Below are 24,695 nucleotides of genomic sequence, written 5' to 3'. Positions count from 1 at the left end.
TGGCTAATTTCTTCTCCTTGTTTTCTTTAAACAGTTTTATTGAGATGTAATTCATGTACCATACAGTTAACTAATTTAAACTGTACACTTCAGTGGTTTTGAGTGTATTCACAGATATGTGCAGCCATCACCTCAGTCAGTCGTACGGCACTTCCATCACCACAAAAGAAGCCCTATCCCTTTAACTAGTGACCCCAGGCCTCCCATCCCAGCCCTGGGCAGAAACTGGTCTCCCTCCTGTCTCTGTCCCACGGCTCTGGACTTTCATGCGTGGAATCATGTGTATATACATACAAAGGGGGGCCCAGGAACCCAGAACTTACTTCTGAAATGCTGTGTGTTCATTCTTACTTGTGTAAACGCCAGTCACCCTCAGAGCACTCTCCAGTCCATGGAATACGTCTGTTGAGACTTTTGTCACTGCTCGCAACAGTGTCTGAACTCATCGATTTTGATGCCTTTTAGTGCTTCTGCTGTTTTTTGTTTCACCTCTTCCACATCAGCAAAATGTTTCCCTTTGAGACTCTTTTCATCTGGGGAAACAGAAAAGTTGCTCAGGGAGAGATCTGGTGAATAGGGAGGGTGGAGCTTGGGGGTCATGCTGTTTTTGGTCAAAAACTGCTGAACACTAATTCGGGTGTAGGCAGTGTGCACATAAATCACCCATCACGAAATGGGCGAATATTGAAAAAATCTTCAAAAAAAAGTCACTGAAGCTGAGCACAGCCTCTCACAACAATGCCAGCTGGCGCACTGATATCGATGGGTTCCTAGAACACACCCCTATTGGGGAAAGCCTGGACCACAAGGGCCCCACCCTCCAGAAGATAACTCTGGAGTTTGGGGGATCCCCCTTGTATATGCAGACTTTTGTGAGTGGCTTCTTTCACTTAGAAGGGTGTCTTCAAGGTTCATCCAAGCTGTAGCGTGCACCTACCTGTCTTTCATTCCTTTCTTAAGACTGAATAATGTGATGGCTTCTTGTAACTCTCAGGTGCATTTTTCACTCAGCTGTCCTGCAGGTAGATTTCCAACCCTTCTTTAGAAACCGAGTTTGGCTCCCTGTTGTGTGATGCCTTGGCCTGGCATTCAAGGCCTTCCCTGTGTGGCTCTGTCCTGCTGTCCAGCACTCATTCATCCTTCTGTGACCTCTGTCCCCACTGTCCCAGCACACTTTGCGAAGGATGTTGCAAAACATTTTCATGTCACTAGTCTTGGGTTTCACTGCGTTTTTTCCTCCTGCTTCTCCTTTCTCTGCCTATGGATATCTTATGTATTCTCATAATTTACCTTTGCTGTCATCTCCTTGAGGATGTCATCCCAGATTTGTCTTATCCCCAAATAGGAATTAATTCATTCCTCTTCATTCTCTGAGCACTTTGCTTGGATTCCCAAATGAACTCATTGTCTTGAAATAGATGTCATTCTATCTCACACCATTCAATCCTCTGTGAGAGTAGAGAGTTATTCTGATTTGTGTTTTATATTCTCCTGTACTTCCCACAAGGCTTTGCACATAGCTGGCACTGAAAAAATACTTGGTGGGTAATTGATTACCCTCTTGAATTTGTATAGTCCTTTTGGTTTTCAATGTTCTTTCATATATTTCTTCTCTTTTAAACAACTTTTAAAGAAAAAAATCAGTTACTTTTAACTTGTTTGACTGTTTGTTTTTTCGCAACATGGTGTCATTGGACATTGTGGAAAAATTAGAAAATATAACGTCCAAAGAAAAAGAAATTAGTCGTAACACCACCTGTCTGTGATGATCACTGTTGACATTATGGTTTATATCCTTTGAGCTATTTTTTCTATGTATGTTATATATAGAAAGATATAGGTAGATAAAATTTATAGCTTATGCTATATACTGTTTTGAAATTTTTAGTTTACTATTTGATCTCTATAATAGTAAATATTGATTTCTGTAATTACTTTTAAGGGTAACATTACAAATACATACGTTTATCTATTCTTGCATTTGACATTTAGGTTATTTCTAATTCTTCAAGATAAAAAATGATGTCATACGAACATTTTTTAGATGAACACTGAGAAGCCAGATTTCTGGGTCCACGGCTTTTAATGCGCAGTGCCGAGTCACCCTGCGGAAGGATGACCCAGACTTATGCACCCGGCAGCATGTCACGGGACTGTTGGTTTCTTCCCTGTCCTTGCTGGCTCTGTGTTGCCGTCTTGTTAGCCTCTGCCAACCCCATGTGCCACAGTGGGGTCTCAGGGCTGCATTCATCTGATCATTGGTGACAGGCTTCTAATTTTCTCATTACATGTTTATGTTTCTTCTTTCGAATTAATGCCTTTTTCCTCTGCCCACCTTTCTGTTGAGGTGTTTGTCTTTTTTATTGCTCAGGAGTCTTTAACATAAAGGTGTTAACCCATAGTCATACATCTTATGAGTGTTTTCCCCAGAATTTTTTACTTTTAACTTCAGGCCGATTTGGGGGGACATAGAAGTTTGTTTCTTTGCTGGAACAGATCGAGTCAATCCCTCTTTCCATTTATGGCTTCTGTGTTTGGTGTTATTCGTAGGAAGTTCTTCCCAACCTCAAGGGTGTGCATATTCACCTAGGCTTTCTTTGAGTGCTTCTGTGGCTCTGATTTTAAAATTGAATACATTGGTCCATTTGGATACAGAACTGTATCTACTTTTACAAAACCCAGGTGATCGAGTTTTCGGTCATGGGGCTAGAAGGGACTGTAGTAGGTCATGTCCATGTCTCTAGCGTCAGCCCTGGTTGCTGAGTAGGACAGTCTGCCTCTTCCCCGTCAGTTGTCAGCATTCCATAATCCTTCCTGAAATCTCCTCTTATTATGTGCAAGTGACATATTAATACTGTCTATCAGCAGGCTGGTTTGAGGATTAAATGAATTTGCAAATTAGATAGATGGCAGTTTGTAGCACACTGCCTGGCACTTGAACGTTCCATGTATGTTTTGTTGAGTGAATGAGTGAGCCAGCAAGCGAGCGAGTGCGTGGTGGTGCGAACAGTGACAGCCGGATGCCGAGGAGAGTGTAAGGTGACGCCAACTCCAGAGTGCCACGGGGAGTGTGGAAGAAGGAAAGGTCGTGACGTGGGTCTGAAGAAGGGGGCAGTCTAAGGGTTAAGACGGAGCCCACAGGCTCTTATCCATCACACAGAAGGCTCATAAGCAAGTGTGAGCCACACTGGGGAATTCCAGGGGATGAGGAGCTTGAAGTTTGGGGGAGCAGAGCAAGGAAGTCTCCCTGGGGTAGGTTCGCTGGGAACAGAGCTATGAAGGAAGGCTGGGGCCACATAGGGTGGATCGGAGGAAAGAGGTCATTTTACACAGAGAGAAAATTGGAAATGGTGATTGTTTTTGCTTATCTTTCCACCTCCTTTGCTTTTGATGTCACCATTTCCTCATTATTAGCTTTTCTTTTTCTTCCTGCATTTAGTGCCCTTGAGAGAGTGCCGTGGTAGGAGTTGGCAGTGAGGTTAAGAAAGTTATTTTTGGAGGGCCTGAGCTTTCCTGTAGAAGGACTCCCGGGAGCAGGAAAGAAGTGAGGCTCAGCAGCCTTGTGAGGGGGCGCTGGTCCCAGCAGCCTCTCTCTGGCTCTGTGCCAGGTGGAGGTAAATTTGGTGTTTTCTGTGGTTTATCTAGCACAGCCGGTGCTCCCCTCTTTCAGTGAATCAGTGAATGAGTGAAAACACGCGTGGGTTTCCTGAGATGCCCAGATGCTCGGGAAGCTGGTGAAGAACAGGCTTGCTGGATCCCCACTGGCTGTTTCCTGGGGAGGTAGCTGGGGATGGGCTATTTGCTGGAGGGCTGCTGAGTGGGGAGGACACCGTGATGGGTGCCCGTGTGGGCAGCATGTCACTGCATTTGCTGAGGGTGGACACCATCCTCGGTGAGCTCTCAATCTCAAGGATGAAGGCTGTGCAGAAGCACAAGAAGAAGAAAGAGGCGACTTTAAAGTGTAGCGAGATGCCAAGCAGACTCTGCACGCAGATGCTGGAGAAACCAGCATCACAGACTCACTGCGGTTGGCTGGTGTTTGCCACAAATTCTGCTAAGAAGTCAAGTAATGGGTAAAATGCTCCCAGTTCCAGGGTGGGAGGGCAAGAAGTAGGCTTCTGCCTTCATATCTTTATTACACCTCCCGTAGGACTCACCATGACCTCCATCAATGCCGTCCTTTATTTCAGGGGTCAGCAAGCCTCAGCCCGCTGCCTGTTTCTGTAAATAAAGTTTTATTGGGACACAGCCACTATCATTCATTCATGTGTTGTTTATGGCTGCGTTAACCCTACAGCTGGAGTTAAGTAGTGGTGTTGGACCGCATGGTCCGGGAGCCTGAAATGTGTACCCTCTGGCGTTTTAGAGAAAACGCTTGCCTACCCCAGATTTATGTTATAAATAGATGACTAACTTTGAGTTGTTTGTCCATGAGAATCAGCATTTGCACTACCCCATGAAGTTTTTGAAATGAACGCCCTATTTTTTTCATGCGGCATATTTGCAAGATGACTTCCTGGAACCAGTGGTGTGGTCTGGGATTCAGGCTCTGAAAACACACTCTGACCCTCTGAGCTGCTTTTGAGGCCCCCGTGGAGTGTCGAGGACCCGAATAATAGATATCCTCAGCTTCCGGTGCTCATTCCGGTCATGATGTGCCAGGCTTACGGTGCAGTGGGGGCTTGGAAGTTCCGTAAGGTGTCCCCGGCTACATAGCGAGGCAGGATTGGAGCCCAGTCTGTGGGAGGAAAAGGCCCTTACACTGACCACTGCCCAGGACCTCTGGCCATCGCCCCTGGCCCTTCCTCCGTCCTCCTGGCCCTGCTCCTACCCCTCTGTGATTTCGGGATCAAGCTCTTCGGGGTGAAATGCGTTTCCCCCGGAGGAGCGTCCATCCCTCACTCAGTTTTCGTTCTCGCCTCTCCCCTCTCCCCTCTCCCCTCTCCTTGCCGTCATTCTTCTGACTCCCTGCCCCTGCCCCACCCCACTGCCTCTGACTCTCCCTAGGAGGAGAATGGTTTTGAAAAGCAAATGAGATCCTGGTCCACTCCACAGGAGCAGCTCCTGCCCCATCCCCTGGAGTGTCAGGGGTCACCCTGGCGCCCTGTCTTCTTGGGATGACAGCAGGAGCCGGGAAGCCAGCAGGAGGAGGGAGCATGGCCCAGGGCCCTGGGGCACCTAAGTGGCCTGGCTGCATGCATGGCAGCTGCTGGGCTGGCTGAGCTGGCATTTCTGACCTTTGTGGAGAGAGGGCGTCCTTAAAGGGACAGTGAGCTCTTTTCTTTCCTGGTGGCCGACTGCCAGTTGAGATGCCAGGCATTTGAAGAGGCCATTGTTCTAGCAGTGGGAGACGGGGGCCCAGACCGCCCAGTCGTTCTCTCCTTTCCCATTACCAACCGCATGTCCCTCAGTGATGTGCAGCTTGTCCAGTGTGGAGGGACGGTGAGCCCTCGGCAGTCGCCCACCCATGTCCCCTCCTCCTCCTCAGTCTGAAGGCAGCCTCGTCACCAGGGCTGCAGAGCAGAGTGGCGCTCACACAGGCCCCGGCTCCCTCCCCAGGGCACCAGCCCCTGGAGGCTGCGTGGCCTCTGCGGGCTGGTGAGGTGCCCATGTGAGTCGCTTACTCTCCCATGAGTGGACGGAGGCAGGAGGGCAAGCTTTGCCCAGGTGCCTTTGCTGGACGACCTGCACGGGAGCCATCCTGGTGCCTGTTAAAACCAGAGGTTCTTGGTTCCAGTTCTGGAACTCCTGAAGCCCAGGAGTCTGAAAGTCAGCACGCACACCTCAGTTGGAGAAGCCCTGACTGAGCTCATGGCCCCCAGCCTGGCCGCTCATCAGAATCATGTGGGGTCACACGGAGTTGGAGTATCTGTGCGGGGCCCATGAACTTGAGCGAGGCAGCTCCTCTGCCAGGGCTAAAAGCAGACACCCTGGAGCTGGCCCCCTGGGTGTGACTCCGGGTGCCACCAGCTACTGTCTTTATGATCTTGGGTGAGTGCCTCAAGGTCTCTGTGCCCCAGTTTTTCCTACCTGTAAAACAGGGATAATTTAGTGTCTATTGCATAGGGCGGCCACAAGGAGTTTGTATTTGTGAAGTTCTTGCAATGAAACTAGCATGTCAGTAGCCCTTCACAGGCTTTCATGACTTTTTTTAAAAATATTTTATTTATTTATCTTTTAGAGGGGAAGGGGAGGAGACAGGAAGAGAAACATCAATGTATGGTTGCTTTTCGTGCATCCCCTGCTGGGAACTGGCCCCTGCCGGGAACTGGCCTGCAACCCAGGCATGTGCCCTGACTGGGAATCGAACCGCGATCGTCTAGTTCGCAGTCCCGGGCTCAATCCACTGAGCTACACCAGCCAGGGATCATGACTTTTTTTGGTAGACGGCTTTGGAGGCCACAATTTGAGTGGTCTTGGTGGCAGGTCCTTTGGAGAGGCCTTGTGCTTTATCAGGCGACTGGCAGTTCTCAGGTGCGTGTGCGTGAGTGTGTGTGACCGGCTGGGGGAAGGCAGCCCTGCCAGTTGCCTTCCTTCCTGCTGGCCTGCAGAGTGGGGGGGGGGGGGAGTCCCTGCCTGACTTCTGGCTCTGAGGGGGCACGGTGATGCCCGTGGATGTTGCCCTGTTATCACAGGAAAACTGGAAACCCCATCTGTAAAGGCTGGCTGATCTCTTCAGAGGGAGCACAAGGGAGGGAAAACCAAGCTGGAGGCCAGAAATAGCTACCCATAAATACCAGGTCTTGTAATTACTGTGCGCACCCAGCCCCGTCCCTCGCACAGCCCTGTGGACCTCAGGCAAGGAGAAGGGACAGAAGTGTCTGTGGCCTGTGGGGGTGGGGGGTGTAACCAAGAGTATGTGGGTGGCATGCCCTCAGGAACGCTGCTGAGCTGAAAGGGGCACCATGGTTTAGCATGCTTCTAAGTTTTTATTATAACTTTCTGGTTTTGCTCAGCCATTACTTTTCTGAAAATGATCTCTGTTGGACTAACTCTTTCCGTGTTTAGCATCTAGCACAAGGCCGCTTTCTCCTTGTGCTCTTTAATTTCCCTTTGCTTTCATCACTCTGCAGTCACGTTCAGTTGGCTGCTTGTGGTCATGGCGTGAGGTTCGAGGAGGCTGGGAGAGACATCTAGCCTGGGAGGACCGAACTGTTCTGAACCTACCTGCCCCCTTGGGTGTCCTGGGAAATGATCAAAGCTGGACAAGAGGTCATTGGTCAGAGAGAGAATTTTAATGCGGTACACCCAGGCAGTGGTATTTAATAGATCCTAATACAAGGGGTTTTGGTGGGCCAGATGCTGGATTATTCAAGAGAAAACAAGCCAGTCCTGCAGGGCACATCTCGTGGATATTTTCCGTCCTGACTGTAAATGTCAGCATACAGGGAGCCCAGCAGTGGGCAGAGTTCTCCCAGCATCCACTCACTCCCACTGAGCATATTTCACAAGACTTCCGGGAAGCTCACAGCAGCGGTTCTGTTCTTGGTGGGGGTTTTGTTACCTTTGGTGGCTCTGAGACCCACAGTGATGGGAAGGAGCAGCACCTCCCTGGTTTCAGAGATAAATTTTGTTGGCCTCTCTTGGAAGGAGGATTTGGCCTCCTGCCCTATTACTTAAGGACATGAATGCATTATTTTGGTTTCTTTTTCTTCTCTGTGGAGAAGCTGCAGAGGAGATCACTGCTTTGGATGGGAAATGGGGCTCAGCAAGACCCGAAGGCCTTTCTGCCTTGGGAACCTGTGGAGTCTGGGAGTGTATTCCTGGCCCCAACAGTAGAGGGAAGGCAGGGACGGAGGATCTATAGATGGGAAGCAGAGGAGACCCCTAGTGGTTTCCAGTACAGGAATCAGAAAGCCCTGCGCTTGGTCCTGCGCTGGAGCCTTGCTCCGGCTCCCCTGCCACTGGGCACTGCTCAGTCGGATGATGGCTCAGAGTGGGAGGTTTCCGGATTCACCTGGCGATGAGGTTAGGAGACCAGCCTCTTGGCTGGGAGCCCCTCATCTGCCGTGTAAAGTCTTAGAATATTTCCTATTATTTCAAATTCAGTTTTGCTGCCTGATACCTGCCCTCCGGAGAAACGAAAACTGAAACTCTTCTCTCCATTGGCTTTCTGTCTTCTCTTCCTCTTTTCAAAAACTTGGGATGCTGTTTACATTCTCTCTCATTCAGTCTGAACATCCCTATTACTTGACAGTTTAGCGTAGGGCAGGTTTCCATACCGCACTCTCTTATTTATCTTATCTGGACCGTGGGCCTCATAAAGTGTGGTTGGCACTCTCTCTAGGTTTGCTCCCACTGGTATTACTAGCCTCCCTCAATTCTGTTAATGAGGCCCAAATGTATCTTAGTTATTCTCGCAGCCGCATTGCAGTTTTGGTCCATGCGGAGCACTGTGGCCCTTGCCCACTGGCAACTCGACCTTCACACCCCTTCCAGTGTTGCAGGAGAGAGGTCCTTGTCCGTGGTCAGGGCTGATACCTCAGGACCCCTTACACGGGCAGGCTCCAGTGCCCAGGTACTTGGCTGACAAGCAACAGCGTGGGGACTGTGGGAGGGAGTTTGGTTTTGATTGGAGGCTGTGGCGCTGCCAGGACGTTGTGGCCTTTGTCTGTGATGAGTCAGTGCCCCAGCTTGCATCCTCTCCTCCGTCACCTCTCTTCCGTTCCCACCTGTTCCCTTCCAGCAGCCATTGGGTTTTGACAAAGAGTCGCACTATGCTAAGATTCTGTAAGGAGGGTTGGTTCAGAGCTGAGGAAGTGGGGGCTTCCCAGCTGCCCAGCACAGCCACCCTGATGGCTCTGTAGCTCTTCTCGGGGGACGCAGAACATGCAGAGGTAGAAAGCGGCGAGGCTGACAGTTCGAGGCAATGATGTGGTCAGAAGAGAGAAAGTGAAAGGAGAGCGGGCCCCACGGCCTGGGCCCTGCGCCCTACTTCCAGGGTCAGCACTGCCTCTTCTCTTCCTCACTCCCTGGCCACAGAGCTTCTCTGTTCTGCTTCCTGTCAGCACTCGGAGACGTGAGAGGGGAAGAGTGATCCTGGACCGTTACTGCAGGAAGTAACTGAGTGGGTCCTCTGGACCAACCCCTTCTTGTAACAGGTGGGGACACTGAGGCCCAGAAAGGGTGGGATATTCCATGACCACAGCCCAGCATTGTCTCCATGCCCGTGTCACAGGAAGGCAATGCTGTCCTGGAGAGGGGGTTGCGGATTGTCGCGTGTCAATGCTCCTCTGTTAGGCCAACAGTCTTCATCGAGAGTGGAGTGTGTGTTGTGTCCCCAGCTAGGAGAGGCCTGTCTGGGGAGCAGTAGCATCGACAGCCCAGGTGCTGCCCTTAGGGAGGGTGGCGGAGTAGGCTGGTCGCCCCCCCAGGACAGTCTGCAGGAAATGGGTACTGAGAAACGATGCCCATTGTGCAGATACTCCCCACTGCAGGGAGGCCCAAACAGGGTCTGGCAGCCTCTCAGAGCACTTGGGCACATGGGCAGAAAGCCAGGTGCTGGACAGCAAGTCCAGGAGTCCAGTGCTCCCCTTAGGAAAGGGAGCTCATGGAAGTTCTCTCGGTACCTGTGCAAGTGCCCTTCTGTCACCCTCTGCAGAGTCTGGGCTCAATGCTTGAATAGTGAGCTGTGGCACTTTGGTTTTTACCTGGGTTTTCGTTCTGGTTGCCCCATTGACCAGCCAAAGTCTGAGGTTCGGGCATGTGGAAGGGAGTCAGGGGTCGACACCAAAGACCTCCAACTGTGACAGTCATTGCTTTGGTGAGCATGCCTCCCTGAGTCATCATGACCCCTCTGCGCCCTGCCCCCCAACACAGTGCTCTGTATCTCTCTTCTCCACTGGCTCCCGTGCAGGGGCCTGCCGCGGGGTTTCATGATGTGTGCCCTGATAGTGCCAAAGCTGGGTGGCTCTCTGGGTTAAAGGAGGGGTGGCATGGGGTGGTGGCAGTAGGGGGAGGTCCTGTGCCCCATGCCTCAGGCGAGTGGCCAAAGGGACTAAGGTCTGTTCTTAAGTACAGCATGTCAACATCTTCTAGGGGCACCACTAGCAGGCTTCCCTCTTTAAGACCTTAATCCAGGATTAAGGAGAGGTCAGTTACCTCTGCCAAGAGGTGATTTGGAAAAAGGCTTAGTCTCTCTAATGTCCTGAAGCGGACAGAGGTAGAAGCCATTGCACGTTGTCTGCCTCCCCCAGGGGCGGGACTCTCTCTAGAAGCTGCACCCTGGTACTGACTCCCGAGCCCGAGATTTGGCCTTTCCCTGAACTTCAGCAGCGTGTCCTGTCACCTCCCCACTCACACACATTCCCTTGTGGGAATCTGTGTGTGCCAGAGGTGGGAGGGAGGCTGGGAAGGGCGTGGAGACAGGTCTGCCAGTAGGGTCACCACGAGGTGCTTGGGGAACCAGCCTCTGTGTGAGTGAGAGACTCAGGGCAGGGCAGAGGCGGGAGTCAGGCCTGGGTGCCCTGCCAGAGGCTGCAGCCAATCCCATGAGGGGCTCTGGTTCTGGAGTGGCCCCACTGAGTTACTCCAGACTGAGGCAAAGGGACAGTTTTTTTGTAGTTGTAGCCATCAGGTGTGGTCTGTCCTCAGGCAGGGCCATGCCTTTGGTTGTGGCACCCTCGCACGCCCCGCCTCTGGCAGCTGGGGTGCCAGTGCCTTGTGCTGGAAGGAGCCACACATGGGCAGCTGTTACCTGCTCTGCTTTGATGCATGTCACGGACCCTAGAACGTTGTGCTTTGCCTGGCACCTTGTCCTCCTCACAGCCGCCCTCCTACAGAGTGGGTGTCAGCTCCTTTTGACAGAGAAGTCACAGCTGAAGGTCAGAGGTCACTAGTGGCAGATCGTATTCAGATCCGGGTGGCTCCTAGGTAGTGGAAAGAACATTGGATTAAGTGGTTTGAGTTCTTATTTAATCCTCTTCCATGTTCCCTTATGTTGACCCTGGCATTGTGGGCAAGTTAAACTACTTTAATTTGCATATAAATGATTAGATTAGGTCTGTGCCCAGGTTTTAAAGTTCTTCAGTCCCAGTAGAGGCCTCCCGGCTGGGGCAGCTGGGCCTGCCTAGAGAGAGGGCCACCTGCCTCCTTCCAGTGAGTCAGGCTCCAAGTCCTGCCCGCGGGCCACCGGCCCCTCAGTCGTTCTCCACACTTGTCCTTTTCTGCTTTCACCTCCCTGTGCCTGGCTGCAGTTGTGGCCTTCACATACACTCCGCCACCACCTGCTTCCTGTGGATTATTTACCGTAATTCATCCTCATTTTCCTCAATCTAATTTTTCCTCCCAAGGAACAAACTCTGTCTAGTGCCTTGCGCAGGCCTCTCTGCATGCAGGGCGTGCGGCAAGCTGCCTTCTCTCGGGGGCACAGCTGGTGCCCGCCGTCTTGTGCGGACTCTTGTGCTGTGGCCGCCACGCACCCGCTCTTGTTCTGAGGATGCAGGGAAAGCGCAGTTTTCACTCTTTTCAGTGCATTTCAGAACATCCGCAGACTTGTCTACGTGAGGTTATCTTCTCTTGTAAAGAGAGCAGTTTTCAAGAGCAAATGTAATTGGGTGGAATTAAAGCCCAAAGATCAAGGAGGGGAAGATAGCAACAGAGGATGCCACCATTTTAAGTCTGTTAACGCCTCTAATGTCAGACGTACTGGTCTCAGGGATGCTGACTAAACTTGCAGGTGTGCACATGATCTCTTCAACTCAATTCTTCTGTAAAATGGTAATAAGAAGATTAAGAGAGATATAACCCAATGTGCCCACTGAAAAGTGCCTAGAACAAGGCTTGACATGTAGTTCTCACAGAAGTTGAGCCCCGGTTATTAACATGTGAAATCATTTTTAAAAGAGGAGAAGTGACTTTAGGGAAACAGTTTGACTTCTAGAAAATACAGCTCACCTGACTACCATTTCAGAAGTAATTCCAGTGCGACATTACTAGAGAATTGAGGTACGTTTGTGTAGACCAGTGGTGCCTAATGCTTGCTGTACGTTGCAATCACGTTGGGGATCCCACGTTGGGGATCTTTAAAAGCACTATTGCTGCCTCTCACCTGGACACTCTGATTTTACTGGTCCGGGTGTGACCAAAAAAATCCCCAGGTGTCCGCACCGGGTGTGCGCAAACTCCTAACTGATGCTTGGGTGCAGACCTTTCAGCAGATTTATAATTGACCCAGGCTGAAAATATAGGCTTGGCAGTTGGGAACATTTAGAAAAGAAGAAGGTGCCCTGACCTGTGTGACTCAGTGGGTTGGGTGTTGTTCCACTAACCAAAAAGGTTGTTGGTTCAGTTCCATGTCAGGGCGCATTCCTGGGTTGTGGGTTCGATTCCCAGTCTGGATGCGTATGAGAGGCAACTGATTGATGTTTCTCACATTGATGTTCCTCTCTACCCCTCTCCCTCCCTCCCCTCTCTCAAACAAACAAACAAACAAACAAAATCTTCAAAAAGGAAAGAAAAGGTGGTTCCTAGGAGCTAATTACTCTCCTTGGGTCAGGTTGTAAGTAAAGTGGGCGGGTATGTTGGCATGTGTGGTGAAACGGGCTTTGAGAAGCAGTTAGAAGGAGCCCTAAGCCAGCAAGTTCTCTTCCCAGGGCTGCGTCTTGTCATCCTGGTGGGCTGCACTCGGTTTGAGGGAAAGCATGTATACCTACTGAGGTCTGACCAGCAGGGTGAGCGTTGGCTTGGCAGCACTGTTGCGTGCCATAGTTCGAGAGGGGTGTGGGAGCTCTCTGAGCCCTCGGCCCCCTCTCCCTATGCACATCTGGCCGCTTCTGGCTTCAGGTTTTAATTACTTAGGCATTGCTGCTCCTCATGTGAGAAATGCAGTATTCATGAGAGGTCTTGGGTTACACCTGGGTCGGAGGCAATCAGCAGGCCCATTGGACACCCCTGACCTGGCTTCTGTGAATTAAAGTATGGATTGAGGAACTGAGAGAGGGCAGAGTGGACAACTGCGGGTCATCAGTTTTCTTGCATTAGTGGTTCGTCAAACATGATGGTCTCTTGAGCACTGGTTCTAAGAGAGTTCTTTCCTAGGGCCCCTCGAGTGCCTGGTCACCAGGGGCAGCAGCTTGTTACACTACGGGGATTGACTTCAAACACCTTCAGTGGCTCTTCCTGCTCTTTGAATTCTTTAGAAATACGTGGACTTCTCTGGCTAACAACGTTTTTCTTCTTCCAAATGTTGTGAAAGACTCTGTGACTCTCGCTGCTGCCGGTTGATGGAGACAGCCCAGCAGCCTGGCGGAGAGTTGACCCTGGAGTCAGGGCTGAGAGGCAGACCCTGGTTTCTCCGTCTACTTTATGATTTGGAGAATTATTTACTCCCCGAGACATCTCAGCTTCCTCATTTCTGAACCAGGGGTGAAGTGAGGATTAGGTGAGGGAATGCGTATTAGTGTATGAAAAACTGTGTCTGGCTCATTGAGCATTCTAAGAGCTTTTAGTCATTTTGTTACTGAAAAACCACCTGAGCACAGAGGGGATCTCTTATCTCACCTGTGCTGGTTTTTGCTCATCTCTACAGTATGTTCAGTGAGCATGTAGTTGGAAATAGAAGCCACACCAAGAATTTGAGCTGAGAAAATTTCATACTGGGACTCACTGACAAATGGAGGGATGCAAAGGACTCTGGAGAATGCCGGGTGAACAGGTGCAAGGGGCAACCACTGTCTCTGGGGTCGAGCAGAGCACCAGGGAAGGGACACCCTGGGAAGGGGGCTCCCCACACCAGCCTGAGATTCAGAGCTCATTGAAAGGGAATGGCCATGGCCCCGTGGTGGCACAAAAGGCGCTGCAGGCCGAGGCAGATACACTGGAGACTGCCCACTCGGGTGTCAGTGAGACTCACGGGGCGGCTGGGGAGGCGATCACAGGGTGTGTGGCTCATGCCTCACTGGGCAGGGCCGTGGGCACCTGGAGCTGAGGGGCAGCAAGTGGGTCACTGGCCTGAGCAGGAACAATGAGACTTCACTTTGCAGGTCGTTTGGGGGATTCGTCGCAGTATTATGGTTGTAACCCGTCATGATTAAATGCAGTAAGCTCTGTTTGAAGCGCATTTTACTCAGTAGGTGTCCGATAGGTAAAATAGAATATATGCTTAGCACACGGCCGGTTCTCAGAGGATGGTAGACCTCTGTTCCCCTCCCTTTCCCCTCCCTCCCTCCCTCCCTCCCTCCCTCCCTCCCTTCCTTCCTTCCTCCCTCTCTCTCTTTCCCCACCACACTTGAGGTCTCTCTCAGACGTTCACATTTTATGAAAGCATCTGAGGCTTGGATGGTGACAGTAGTATAATCAGGTTCACTTTGGCCCGTCATCCCCCACAATTTAACAAATCCTTCCCATGTAAAAGTGTTCCATTGTTGTTCTTTGAAAGATGCAAAAATTCAAAGATGCAAACCTAACTTGGATTCAAAGATGGAAGACCTGTTCTTTGTCATCGCTACCTCCCCTCCCCACCAACAGTAGTGAGTAAGCCCTTGAGGTGAGCAAGGTGGGTGTAGCGTGGGCTTCTGCGTGCAGCATGTGGCTGAGCAGCCTGGTCAGGTGGGACTCTGGCCCCACTAGATCTGTGGGTGCATCCTAACCCTCCCCACTCCCGGGGCCTCTGGGGTGCTGCTCTCTAGAAAGTGCTTTTGACGCTGCACAGGGTTCTCAGGAGCTTATTTTCCTTTCAAAAATAGAAATGAATGTCACTTTTTCATATCTCTCAGGGAAAGGTTTAATTCAGATGATGGTACCTACTTTTCCCTCAGTTTCCTAAATTCATTTACAGAAAAGTGGTCTGGGAACTTAGGCTCCCGAGAGCACAGCTGTTACACTGTCGAGACAGAGTCGGGGGGCCTTGGCTCTGCCCCCGGAAGTCCAGTTCCCGTGGTCACGATCACAGCCCATGCTCTCGACCCAGCTGGCCTCTCTGAGTCCGGGCCCAACTTCCCAGGAGTCTGAGGACAGCAGGGCGAGTCCATAGGCACTGGTAGGGGAGCGGGCCACTTTCCCTGGCTGTGCATCAGCCGCATCTCCTCGTGCACAATGGATGGTTAAGAGCAGGACACCAGTAAGACAGTCTGGGCTTCAGACACCTGCTTTCCTGCATGCCAGTCATACACCTTAAGAAGGTTCTTAAACCTCTGCCTCTTAGTTTCCTTATCAGAAAGATGAGGGCGGCAAGTTCCTGTTTTGCGACCTTGCTGGTAGAATTATGTGAGATCATGCACATCTGAGACTTAGCAGATTACATTGAACATAGAGAATATTCTCTCCTGTCAGGTTTTATGTGGCTCAGGTGAGGGGCTTTGGATCGCGAAAGAAAGACTTCTATTTTATTTATAACACAGTAGACGTGGTTCGGACTCTCTGATTGGCTCTCTCTGTAACTTTCTCATTGTTTAACCAGGCCTAATTTGGAGGATGTAGCAAAGAACTCTTGGGTGCCCGAGGAAATAGCACACACCTTACACGTCCTGAGGAACTGAGATTTTCTTAGACCCAGACTCAGCTGAAGGCTTGGAAATACCTGTCTCACCCCTAGAAGATTTCTTGGTGTCTTTCGAAAATAGCTATTGTGTATGACCTGCGTTGGTAACAGTTTTCATTTGTTGGACAGATACCCTGGCAGATACAGTGAAAAGCTCATTACATGAATTTACCTCATTTAACTCTCACACAGTTCTGTATGATTTGTTATTTTTTGTGTGCGCATGACTACATTACAGACAAAAAAGTCTGAAGCTCAGTGAGAGACTAATTTTTCAGAAGTCACAGAGTCCGTGACCAGGAGAAGCAGTATTCGTGGTCTCTGTGTCAGGTCTCCACGTCTGGTCTCCGTGTCCGGTCTCCGTGCCGGCCCTTCTGCCTCACTGCTGTCAGTCTAAGCCACGGGGACGTGCGTGTCACAGGGCTGTCTAGGGCTCTCCCAGGAGAAAGTGAATCTGTGCACGCTTTAGTGGAAGAAGCACAGCCTTCAGAAAAGTTTGTATGATTTGTCCAAAGTCACGCAGTGAGGGAGTGAGACAGCCAGGACTGGGGTGCTGGTGGGTTGAGTCTACCCACCCCTGTGCTTACTGTTTAACGGAGGACAGGGCAGTCTGCACGGATACTTACTGAAGCCCTGTGTGTACCCAGCACTCCCACGTGCTAGAAGGACATGAAGGGCACAGCCTACAATCTTCTTAGGGGAGATAAAACTGACAGAGTGAACAACAGAATCTGTAATTAAGTTCTAAACTGTGTACTGTGGTTTACAAGGACAAAGTTGGGAAGAGGTAGCCACCTTGTCTTGGGTGCTTTTCCGTGCCATTTTAAAATTTCATCCTTTTTTTTTCAACATTGTAAGAGAGGAAATATGTATTATTGGCTTTTTCAGAGGAAGAAACAGAGTTTGAGATGGAGGTTGGTGGGTGACTTGCTCAGGGTCACAGAGCCAGAAAGCAGCAAAATTTAGCTTCGAATGCAAACCTAACTCCAAAGGCCAAGATCTTTCTGTGTGGTAACAAGAAGAGGCCAATGGATTGTCCAAAGCAAGGAAGGTGTTTTAAAACAGGCAGAGCTTGAGCCAGACAAGAGGGTGGGTAGAATGGGGCGGCGCTTGGGTCCCAGGGCACCACCAATGCACCGTTCTTTGGAGCTGAAATTCCTGTAGGTGAGTGAGGTGGCAACCAGGCAGCCCGAACCCGTGTGCTGCACAGGTACACGAGGCTGCTGTCCCATCAGCAGGCTGCAGATGGACTGTCCAGTCACAATGAGCCAGTAGGCAACCCTGGAATGTGACGTTTGGCCGACAGATGCCCAAGCAGCATTAGCTCTCAGCAGGAATCTGGAGTGCAGGACCCAGGTGATGTCAGGGGGCTGCAGTTATCATGCACCTCCAGCACACTGCCCTGTGTAGCTGCAACAGGCAGAATTCCATCCACCCCTTAAGAACATTTAAAGTGTGGGAACGCACACCCCGATCCTTTGCTACTCGAAGTGTGGCCCATGGAATAGCAGCGTGGGCATCACTGGGCATTTGTTCCCGGGCCCACTGCACGTGAACTTGTGGTTCGACAAGACCCTCAGGAGAGGACAGAAAGAGATGGGGGGCTAGCTGAGCTAACTGTCATCGTTGCTTTGCTGCTGTTTGACCTCCTCAGCAGCCACCTGCAGATCAAACGTGCGTGGCAGGGCTGTGCCAGCCGGGCTGACTCTCCAGAGCTCATTCATGTTGTTGCCTAGAACACCCCTTGTCTGACCGCATTCTTCTGGGGCTGTTTCAGGACCGACACTGCATTTCACTGAATGCACAGGGGAAAAGACAGTTTTAAGAGGTGCAGCTCAAAGGTTGGAAACTCAGGTGACCCTGCTTTGTCGTGAATGTGAGTGCCTGACCAGAGTGCTGTTTTTCTTGTCTCTAAGAACCTGGGCCGGCCGGGGCGGGGTGCACGGGGCGGGGGGGGGGGGGAGCCCTCCTGTTTCCCTTTGCCCCTTTCCTCTTCCCCTCTCCCCCAAAGCTCAGGCAGGGGGAGCAGCTGTCAGCCTTTCAAAGACGCAAAAGGCCGTTTTGAGCCAGGAGACTGTGTTTTTGTCTCATGTCACCTCCTTGATAAAGGCTGACCTAATGGGCAACTTGGGAAATAATTGCTGGCAGCAAAGGGAGCAAAATCTCTCTGGAGCTTCATGTGGTGTTTTTCCGGATTTGGGGACGAAGAGGAAATGACTCCCGCCGCCCCGGTGGCTCTGTCCTCCAAGCCGGTGTGAATGATTGAGAGCTGGCAGGCCGACAGCACCACAGAGTTGCATGATGTAAAGCAGCAGGCGGCAGGGTGCGTGCGCGCCCGTGTGCGTGTGTCAGAGTGTGCCTGTGCGCGTGCGTGGAGAACAGCTGTCTGTGAGCGAGTCGAGTCAGAGGGGGAGAGAGAAAGGGAGCAAGGGTGAGGGGGAGAGGGGCTCTCTCAGCCTGCATGACCACACCAAATAGCTGCAGAGGGAGGTGGGGGGAGAAGAGACCGGGGAGTTGTGTTTAAAATTCCAGAGCAGTGTGAAACAGCAAGAGAAAGGAAGCTCCCCCAGCTTATGAGCACCCAGCCCCCACTCCCTTCCCCGTTAGAAACAGGGCTGTGGGGTAGGCATGGAGGTGAGTGCCCTCCAGAGTCCTCAGGGGGCCCCTCCCCACCCCACCCCACTGCCCAATGCATGAATGAATGAGGGCCTCTCTGCACTGCACTCTGCTACCGTTCCTAATGGCTTCCAGGTTAGTGCTCACTCGCTGGCGCTCGTGCGTGTGTGTGTGTGTGTGTGTGTGTGTGTGCATCTCTGTTTCCTTGGGGTTTTTGCAGGGGTGGCCATGCCCAGGGGTCGGGTCAGGGCCCCGGGGCTGCAGTGAGGACCTGCATGCCTGGCTGTGTGGTCGCTCCAGCTGGCGCAGGCTGCGCAGAACTGCCGAGAACACCAGCCTTTGAAGGCAGAGCACATTGGAGTCCATGTTGTGTGCTTCTGTTCTGTGTTGGGGGACCTGAGAGCAGCCCGTGACATCATGCGGCAGAGGAGCCACGCTCTCCTCTCTCCCGTCTTTCCTTCCTTTCCCCCTTCCTCCTCTCCTTCACAGTAGCACTGCTGGAGCCAAGCCTTGGAGCGCTGTGGGGTGGGCCCGGCTCAGGTGGAGGGAGGGCTTGGTTGGGCTGTTGGGGTCTTCGTGACCACAAGCCTCATTCAGGATCCTGGGACTTGGAAGGAGGAGGGCAGAGGATTGAATTGGCAGTGCGTCATGGAGAGCTGGCCGGAGCTCCTCGGGCAGGTGTGGGCAGGCCCTGTGCTCCTGCTCTGCACCCCCCTGCTGAGTTCTGGGGGCCCGGGGGGTGGGGGGGGGGAGGCGGAGGGGAGGCAGGCCACTTTCTCCCAGACAGACAGAGGCTGCNAATTGGCAGTGCGTCATGGAGAGCTGGCCGGAGCTCCTCGGGCAGGTGTGGGCAGGCCCTGTGCTCCTGCTCTGCACCCCCCTGCTGAGTTCTGGGGGCCCGGGGGGTGGGGGGGGGGGAGGCGGAGGGGAGGCAGGCCACTTTCTCCCAGACAGACAGAGGCTGCCTCTTCCTTGGGGAGCGAGCCTTGGGATGGGCTTCCGGAAGGAGAGGATGAGAGGAGAAGTGGATGGCCCTCCTCTCAGGGAGATAAAGGGTTTGTTTACTCTTTGGCTTAGCGGCATTTGGCTCAGAGATTTGCCATGTGTTTTCAGAAAACAGATCGTCAGTAGCTGGGCATTACTCCCCCACACCTCCTTGCATTGTTAGTTATTTGCTTGATTGAAGCAAGTGGAGGGGCGGGGGAGGACTTGGAGCTCTCTGTGTCCCTGGGGACTCAGCCATGCCCCCTCAGCCAGGACTGGGGACAGGGATCTTTGCCTATTACCTGCTCTGACACTTGCCAGGGCAGTGGACACCCCTGGGCTCCTCTGTTTCCGCCCCTCCTCCCCCACAGCTAGCCTTGAACAGTGGGCATGTTTTCTCCTGTGCCTCGGATTGCACTCCACAGGCTATACAAGTTCAGGACCAGGGTGGGCAGAGCCAGCCTAGGGAGAAGGGAAGGAGCAAGCAGCATTTTAGGGAGCTGCTCGTGGCAGGAACGTGTCAGTGTTAAGGCTGTGGAAAGCAATACCACACTGGGGGAGCTTGTATCATCCTGCCTGCGAACCGTACCTCCTCTCTTCACGTTTCCTCTGCAGGCAGGAGCAAGCCTGCAGTCCCTCCCCTCAACCTGCGGAGTCACCAAGCACAGGCTCCCTGTCCGAGGGACACAAGATACCCTCCTCCCCAACTTGGCAGGAAAGAAGGAGGCCCACAGAAAAGACATTTTCACGGTCTTACCTCGCTAGACCTGGGGTTGGCCAGCCGCTTTTGTAAAGGGCCAGGCAGGAAATATTTTAGGCTTTGTGAGACACACTGGCTCTGTTGCAACACCTCGGTTTTGCTTTGTACAGTGGAAGTAGCTGCAGACAACATATGGACTAATGAGCATGGCTCTGCTCCCAATAAAACTTTATTTATGGACTCTGAAATTTTAATGTCATGTAATTTTTACATGTCACAGATATTCTTTGGGGTTTTTTTCCCAACATTTAAAAATGTGAAAACAAATTGGTGATGGGCTGGGTGGGCCTGAATTAATCAGTGCAGATTAGAAGGCCCTGCTGATCGCCTGAGACCCCCAGAAAGAAGTGTGAGGGTGCAGGCAGCCTCCCCTGCAATGAAGCCGCACGTCCAGGGCTGTCTGTTCCTGGTTGCAGATGAAGCAGGGCCGGATTCAGTTTACCTCATAACCCCAGAGCCTCGGTGTTGCTCTCGTTCAGTCAGACGAAAACCTCAGCTCGTCGGGCGATAAGGGTCTAGAAGCAGATGTCTGGACTAGAGGATGTTTGCTAGGACTTGCCATCTCCCTGTGAGGCAGTCTCCAAGGGCTGTGGCTTTGCATCTGGCCTGGACATCTTCATGCACACATTGAGGATTCTTGTGCAATGAGAGTTGGGGTGAGAGCTGGGTGGATTTATCCTCCCAGAACTCGGGTTTGCCTTTTCTGGCTGGGTGGAGTGGGAGGCTGTTCCTTGTGGGGATGCACATACATTACACCTGCACACGTTTCCCTTCGCCCACAGGCTGTAGCAAGAGAAAAATGGGGACTGACCCCAGATTCCTCTGATTCAGAAGATGACTCCCAAAATTCGTGTTTGCACTCTGATTCCCAGAGCACAGGGGCGATGGTTCTGCCCTACTGTGGGTACACCAGAGCACTTCTCTGCAGTATCATGGCCGTTTCTGGGCCCCACAGTTTCAGGGGGATTGAGATGGATGGGAATTCATTCAGAGGAGAGTGAACGCTGTGGCTGAAGGACCCACGACTAAAGCCACGCTGTGTGCGGAATGGCTGGGGGACCAGCAAGTGGAGGGGCAGGGACCGAGGGGGCTGAGAGCCGCGTTAAACTGCACGTGGAAGAGAAACGAGGTTTATTCTGCCTCCGCCCAGCGGGTGGAAATGGGACGTTTGGTAGGAGGCCTCTGGAAACAGTTTAAGAACTGTCCGAAGATGAAGTGAGTTACATCATTAATTATTTACATCTGTGTCACTTGAGATACAGTCTAAGTAAAGATTTGGGGGAGATGTGGGGAAGTGATTTTTAACTCCTGGAAACCGGTCTGAGGAACTGGAGTCATTCCACCCAAAGTCAGGAAGATGGGGACAGACAAGGGGTCACAGCTGATGAGGTGGCTTCAAGTCTGGCGAAGCTGAAGTCAAAGACACTGGCATCACGTGCATTACAGTCGATTTTCATTTCGATCGTAAGGGCCTCCCCGAGGTAGCAGGACACAGTGACTAGGATCACAAAGGGAAGCCCCGGGTCTGTGCCCTGAGCATATTTGAAATGAGGGTAAAGCCTCTCTTGGGTGACTTTGGTGCCTGCCTGCAGCCCGCTTTGCTCTGCAGTGTCTACAATTTCAACATAATGGGTGTTCTTCAGCCCGTCGCTGCTTGCTCTCTAGCAGAGACACCAGTCAGAGTTGGGTTTGAATTCCCAGGGGTCTGGAGGGGATCAGTCATGTACTTGGCTCTTACAGCCAGGCTACGGAGGAGTGCTGTGAGGGGAAGGGGCACCGAAGGCCATTTCTCGCCCCTCGTTCTCCTGCGCCCCGCACGCCCCCCTGCGCCCCGCACGCCCTCAGCCTCACTCTCTGGCCGGGAGCAGCCTCTGGTGTCCATGGTGAGGCAGCTCTGACCAGACGGGAAGCTGGTGATGCTGACTTAACTAGAGATTCAGACAGCCCAGACCCTCTGCCCAGTTTAGATCTGAGTGGCTCTGTCGGAGAGAACCACTGCTCTCAGTAGTTCATGCTGCAGCCTTTGTACCTCTTTGTCATCCTCCCCTGGCATCTTTCGGGGGGTCGGCCACACCACACTCATTCTTCTCACATAATAGAAGCCGACGCTCAGAGAGTGTGTTTGCCCCCAGATCACGCCAAAGGAAGAGGCTGAGTCAGGAGGGCCTGTCCCCCGGAACAGATGCTGAGGGGAGATGTTTTGATTGAATCTAAATAGCCCCTATTGCTTGGTGTGAGCTAATCACACGTCTGTCTCTCCCACCAGAGGGGGAGCTCCTCAGAGGCAGAGCCTGTGGTCCTGTCCCAGGACGTTGCCTGGCCCAGAGCACGGCCTCTTCTGCTGTTGGAGGGATGAATGGAGGCTGCACAAGTCCTTTTCAGTTTTAGCAGCTACACTTCTCTTGCTGAGGGTTGGGGAGGGGCCCTGCATCACCCGTGGGAAGCTGGACATTACCTTCAGTTGGACTCTGCCCCGCCCTCTCCCAACAGTTTGTGGCCTCCAAGGGAGTGGACATTTCTCTTAAGGAAAGGGCGCCCTGGGACAGCTCAGCACCTTTCTGCTCTCACAGGGCCCGTCCTCCTGAGTGCCGAGGCATCTGAAATATTCTGGGCAGGGTGGTACTTAGATTTGGCCGAGACCAATAGTGAGTCAAGTTTAAAAGCATGGAGTCCCTGCCATGTGCCCAGAGTCGTGTGTAATAGTGCATGTTTATTCTCCGTGTGTCCACAAAGAACCATGTCACAGTTGCTACACGGGTGCTGCCCTGTGGGGCCCTGGGACAAATATCACAGAGTTGGAGGCGCATAACAGATGCTCAGTAAATGCTAATGACATAGAATCAGTGAGGTTCTGAAGACGGTAAAGCTGAAAGAGAGCTGGATGGATAATGGTCATCAAGAATTTTGGAGAAATTGGGACCACAGACGCAGAGAAGTACGGATGATGGCACTGAAAGTCCCTTCAGATCTGCACAGACACGTGTGTAGCCACCAGTGAGTGCTTTCTCACCGGGAGTTTCGGGCAGAGGCCCGGGGCCTGTCTCTCCTGCAGAGAGAATTCCTGCACCGGGTGGTGGGTCGGGCTGCGTGAGCCCTGAGACCCCTTCCGAACTCCCAGTCAGTGCAATAGACCCGGTCAGCCAACACTGCCTGCCAACCCCGTGGGACCATCTCCCCAGGGGTATGGTCTGCCTTGCTGCATGCATTGGGGAAAGGGAACTGTCCACCTCCTCTAAGTTCCTGCGTTTGACTTCGGCATCTGCTGCTTCCTGTTGACTCTTTCCTTCCAGCCTGCTGGAAGTCAGGGCCAGCTCAAGGTGAGGAGAGCCGCCATTTGGTTTCTCCGCCCTTGCCATGCAGAGAGGGCAGAGGTTAGAAACAGGATTCAGTTTCTGAACTGGGAGTTTACTTCCTACTTCTAACACTTTTTTTTCTGGTCTATGAGCAATTAGAGGAAGTCCTTTACTTTGGGATACATTGTCTAATTAGGTTATATATTTGAAAACATGCTGCCTCTCACCCTGGTGAGGTGGGTGTGATCATTCCACAAAGCACACAGGTGTGCAGAAAGAAAGCAGCTTTGCTCGGGGCACAAACATCCCAGGATTTAAACGCAGACACATTCACAGAGGGCAGGGTGAAGGGGCTGGGCCAGCAGGGTCTGGGAATGATGCTGTATTTTCGTTTCTGTGGGCCCAGAAGTCCTAAGAAGAGCCAACGGGCTGGTGTTATGAGAGGGCAGGTTTGGGACGGGCTTAAGAAAGAAACACCCAACAGAGCAAACAAACAATGGGATGAGCGGCTTCTTAACGAACACGTTCCCCTGTGCACACGGTGCATTCTGTGACCCCTGTGTGCACCCAGGCTGCAGAGCCACATGCAATGTCGCCCTGGCACAGGAGGCCGCTGTCCATGGGGCGGCCCTGCAAGATGGGCTGCTCTGGGGAGGTGACCTTGGAGCTTTGATCTGAAGGTTGAAATGCACCAGAATTCAAAACTCTAGAGTAAGAGTTCCAGGCAGAGGGACCAGCAAGCGAATCTGAGGAATGGAGAGGTCCGAGGAGGCCAGAACCACATGGGGGAGAAAGTGGTACAAGGGGAAGTTGAGGAAGGGCCGGAACTTGCACTCCTGCAGCTGGGTTTCTGGGAGGACAGGGACCTCTGCCCCAGGTCAGGGCGGCGTGCGGTGTGGTTGGCGCCACCTCTGCGCCCTTGGGGCGAAACAGTTCGGTCTGATTTCTGACCCTGGTTTGGCAGCATCATCTGAGTATTCAAAGGTTTTCCTCACTTGTTCCTTCTTCAAAGTGTCCCTGGAGATACCAGCAGCTCTGGCTTCTCCCTTGGCGCTGGCAGGACCCAGCGCGATTTCCTTTGTTTTGGTCGGACGGGGGAACTGGGTCAGGCTGTTCGGGCATTTCAGGCATGGAGTCCTGGTTCTGTGCAGGCCCTGGTCTCCATGGAAATGAAAACCAGTGTTTGTCATGCCTGTTCCTGGACTGAATTCCAAACTCTGGGCTGAGCAGGGGCTGCAGGAAAGCCAGGAGCGGGGGAATGCGATAGAACGGGGCTCCAGCCATTGTGAGGAGGGAACGGTCTCCTGGCTCGAGTAGGAAAGGCAAACCGCCGCTGCTGGTCTCTTGCCCTCCACCCATCACCTGTCTGGGCCGAGCACACCAGTGGGAAGGTAACCGAGTTCGGCTTTGCTCTGCTTGGCCGAAGACCCTTACATTCATTGTTTAATAAATTCATCAACAGCTGAAGTCACTCTAGCTAGGACTTCTCCCACAATGAGTAATTCATCCCAGGTTTACAAAGATCCCTAATGAGAATGTGTCTGGGTATTAATGAGTCAGCAGG

General features: G+C 52.2%; 1 protein-coding gene across 12 annotated transcripts in view; it reads left to right on the top strand.

The window, feature by feature from the left end:
* Positions 1-24,695, top strand: part of GRAMD1B (GRAM domain containing 1B) — a 159,438-nt gene that overhangs the window by 80,518 nt on the left and 54,225 nt on the right. Inside the window, exon 1 of one of the 12 annotated variants that reach the window (XM_037038215.1) lies at positions 18,145-18,229. The exons of the other annotated variants lie outside the window; for them this stretch is intronic. Coding sequence (XP_036894110.1) covers positions 18,180-18,229 — 50 coding nt within the window. The 5' untranslated portion in view covers positions 18,145-18,179. Of the gene's footprint in view, positions 1-18,144; positions 18,230-24,695 lie in introns of those variants that run through there. 12 annotated transcript variants of the gene reach the window in all.

The sequence above is a fragment of the Sturnira hondurensis genome, unplaced genomic scaffold (genome assembly GCF_014824575.4).
Source record: "Sturnira hondurensis isolate 20B ecotype Veracruz unplaced genomic scaffold, ASM1482457v3 Scaffold0024152, whole genome shotgun sequence".
In the NCBI taxonomy this organism is placed as follows: domain Eukaryota; kingdom Metazoa; phylum Chordata; class Mammalia; order Chiroptera; family Phyllostomidae; genus Sturnira; species Sturnira hondurensis.
Note: the sequence above shows the minus strand (reverse complement) of the source record. Positions and strands in the feature narration are given on the sequence as shown.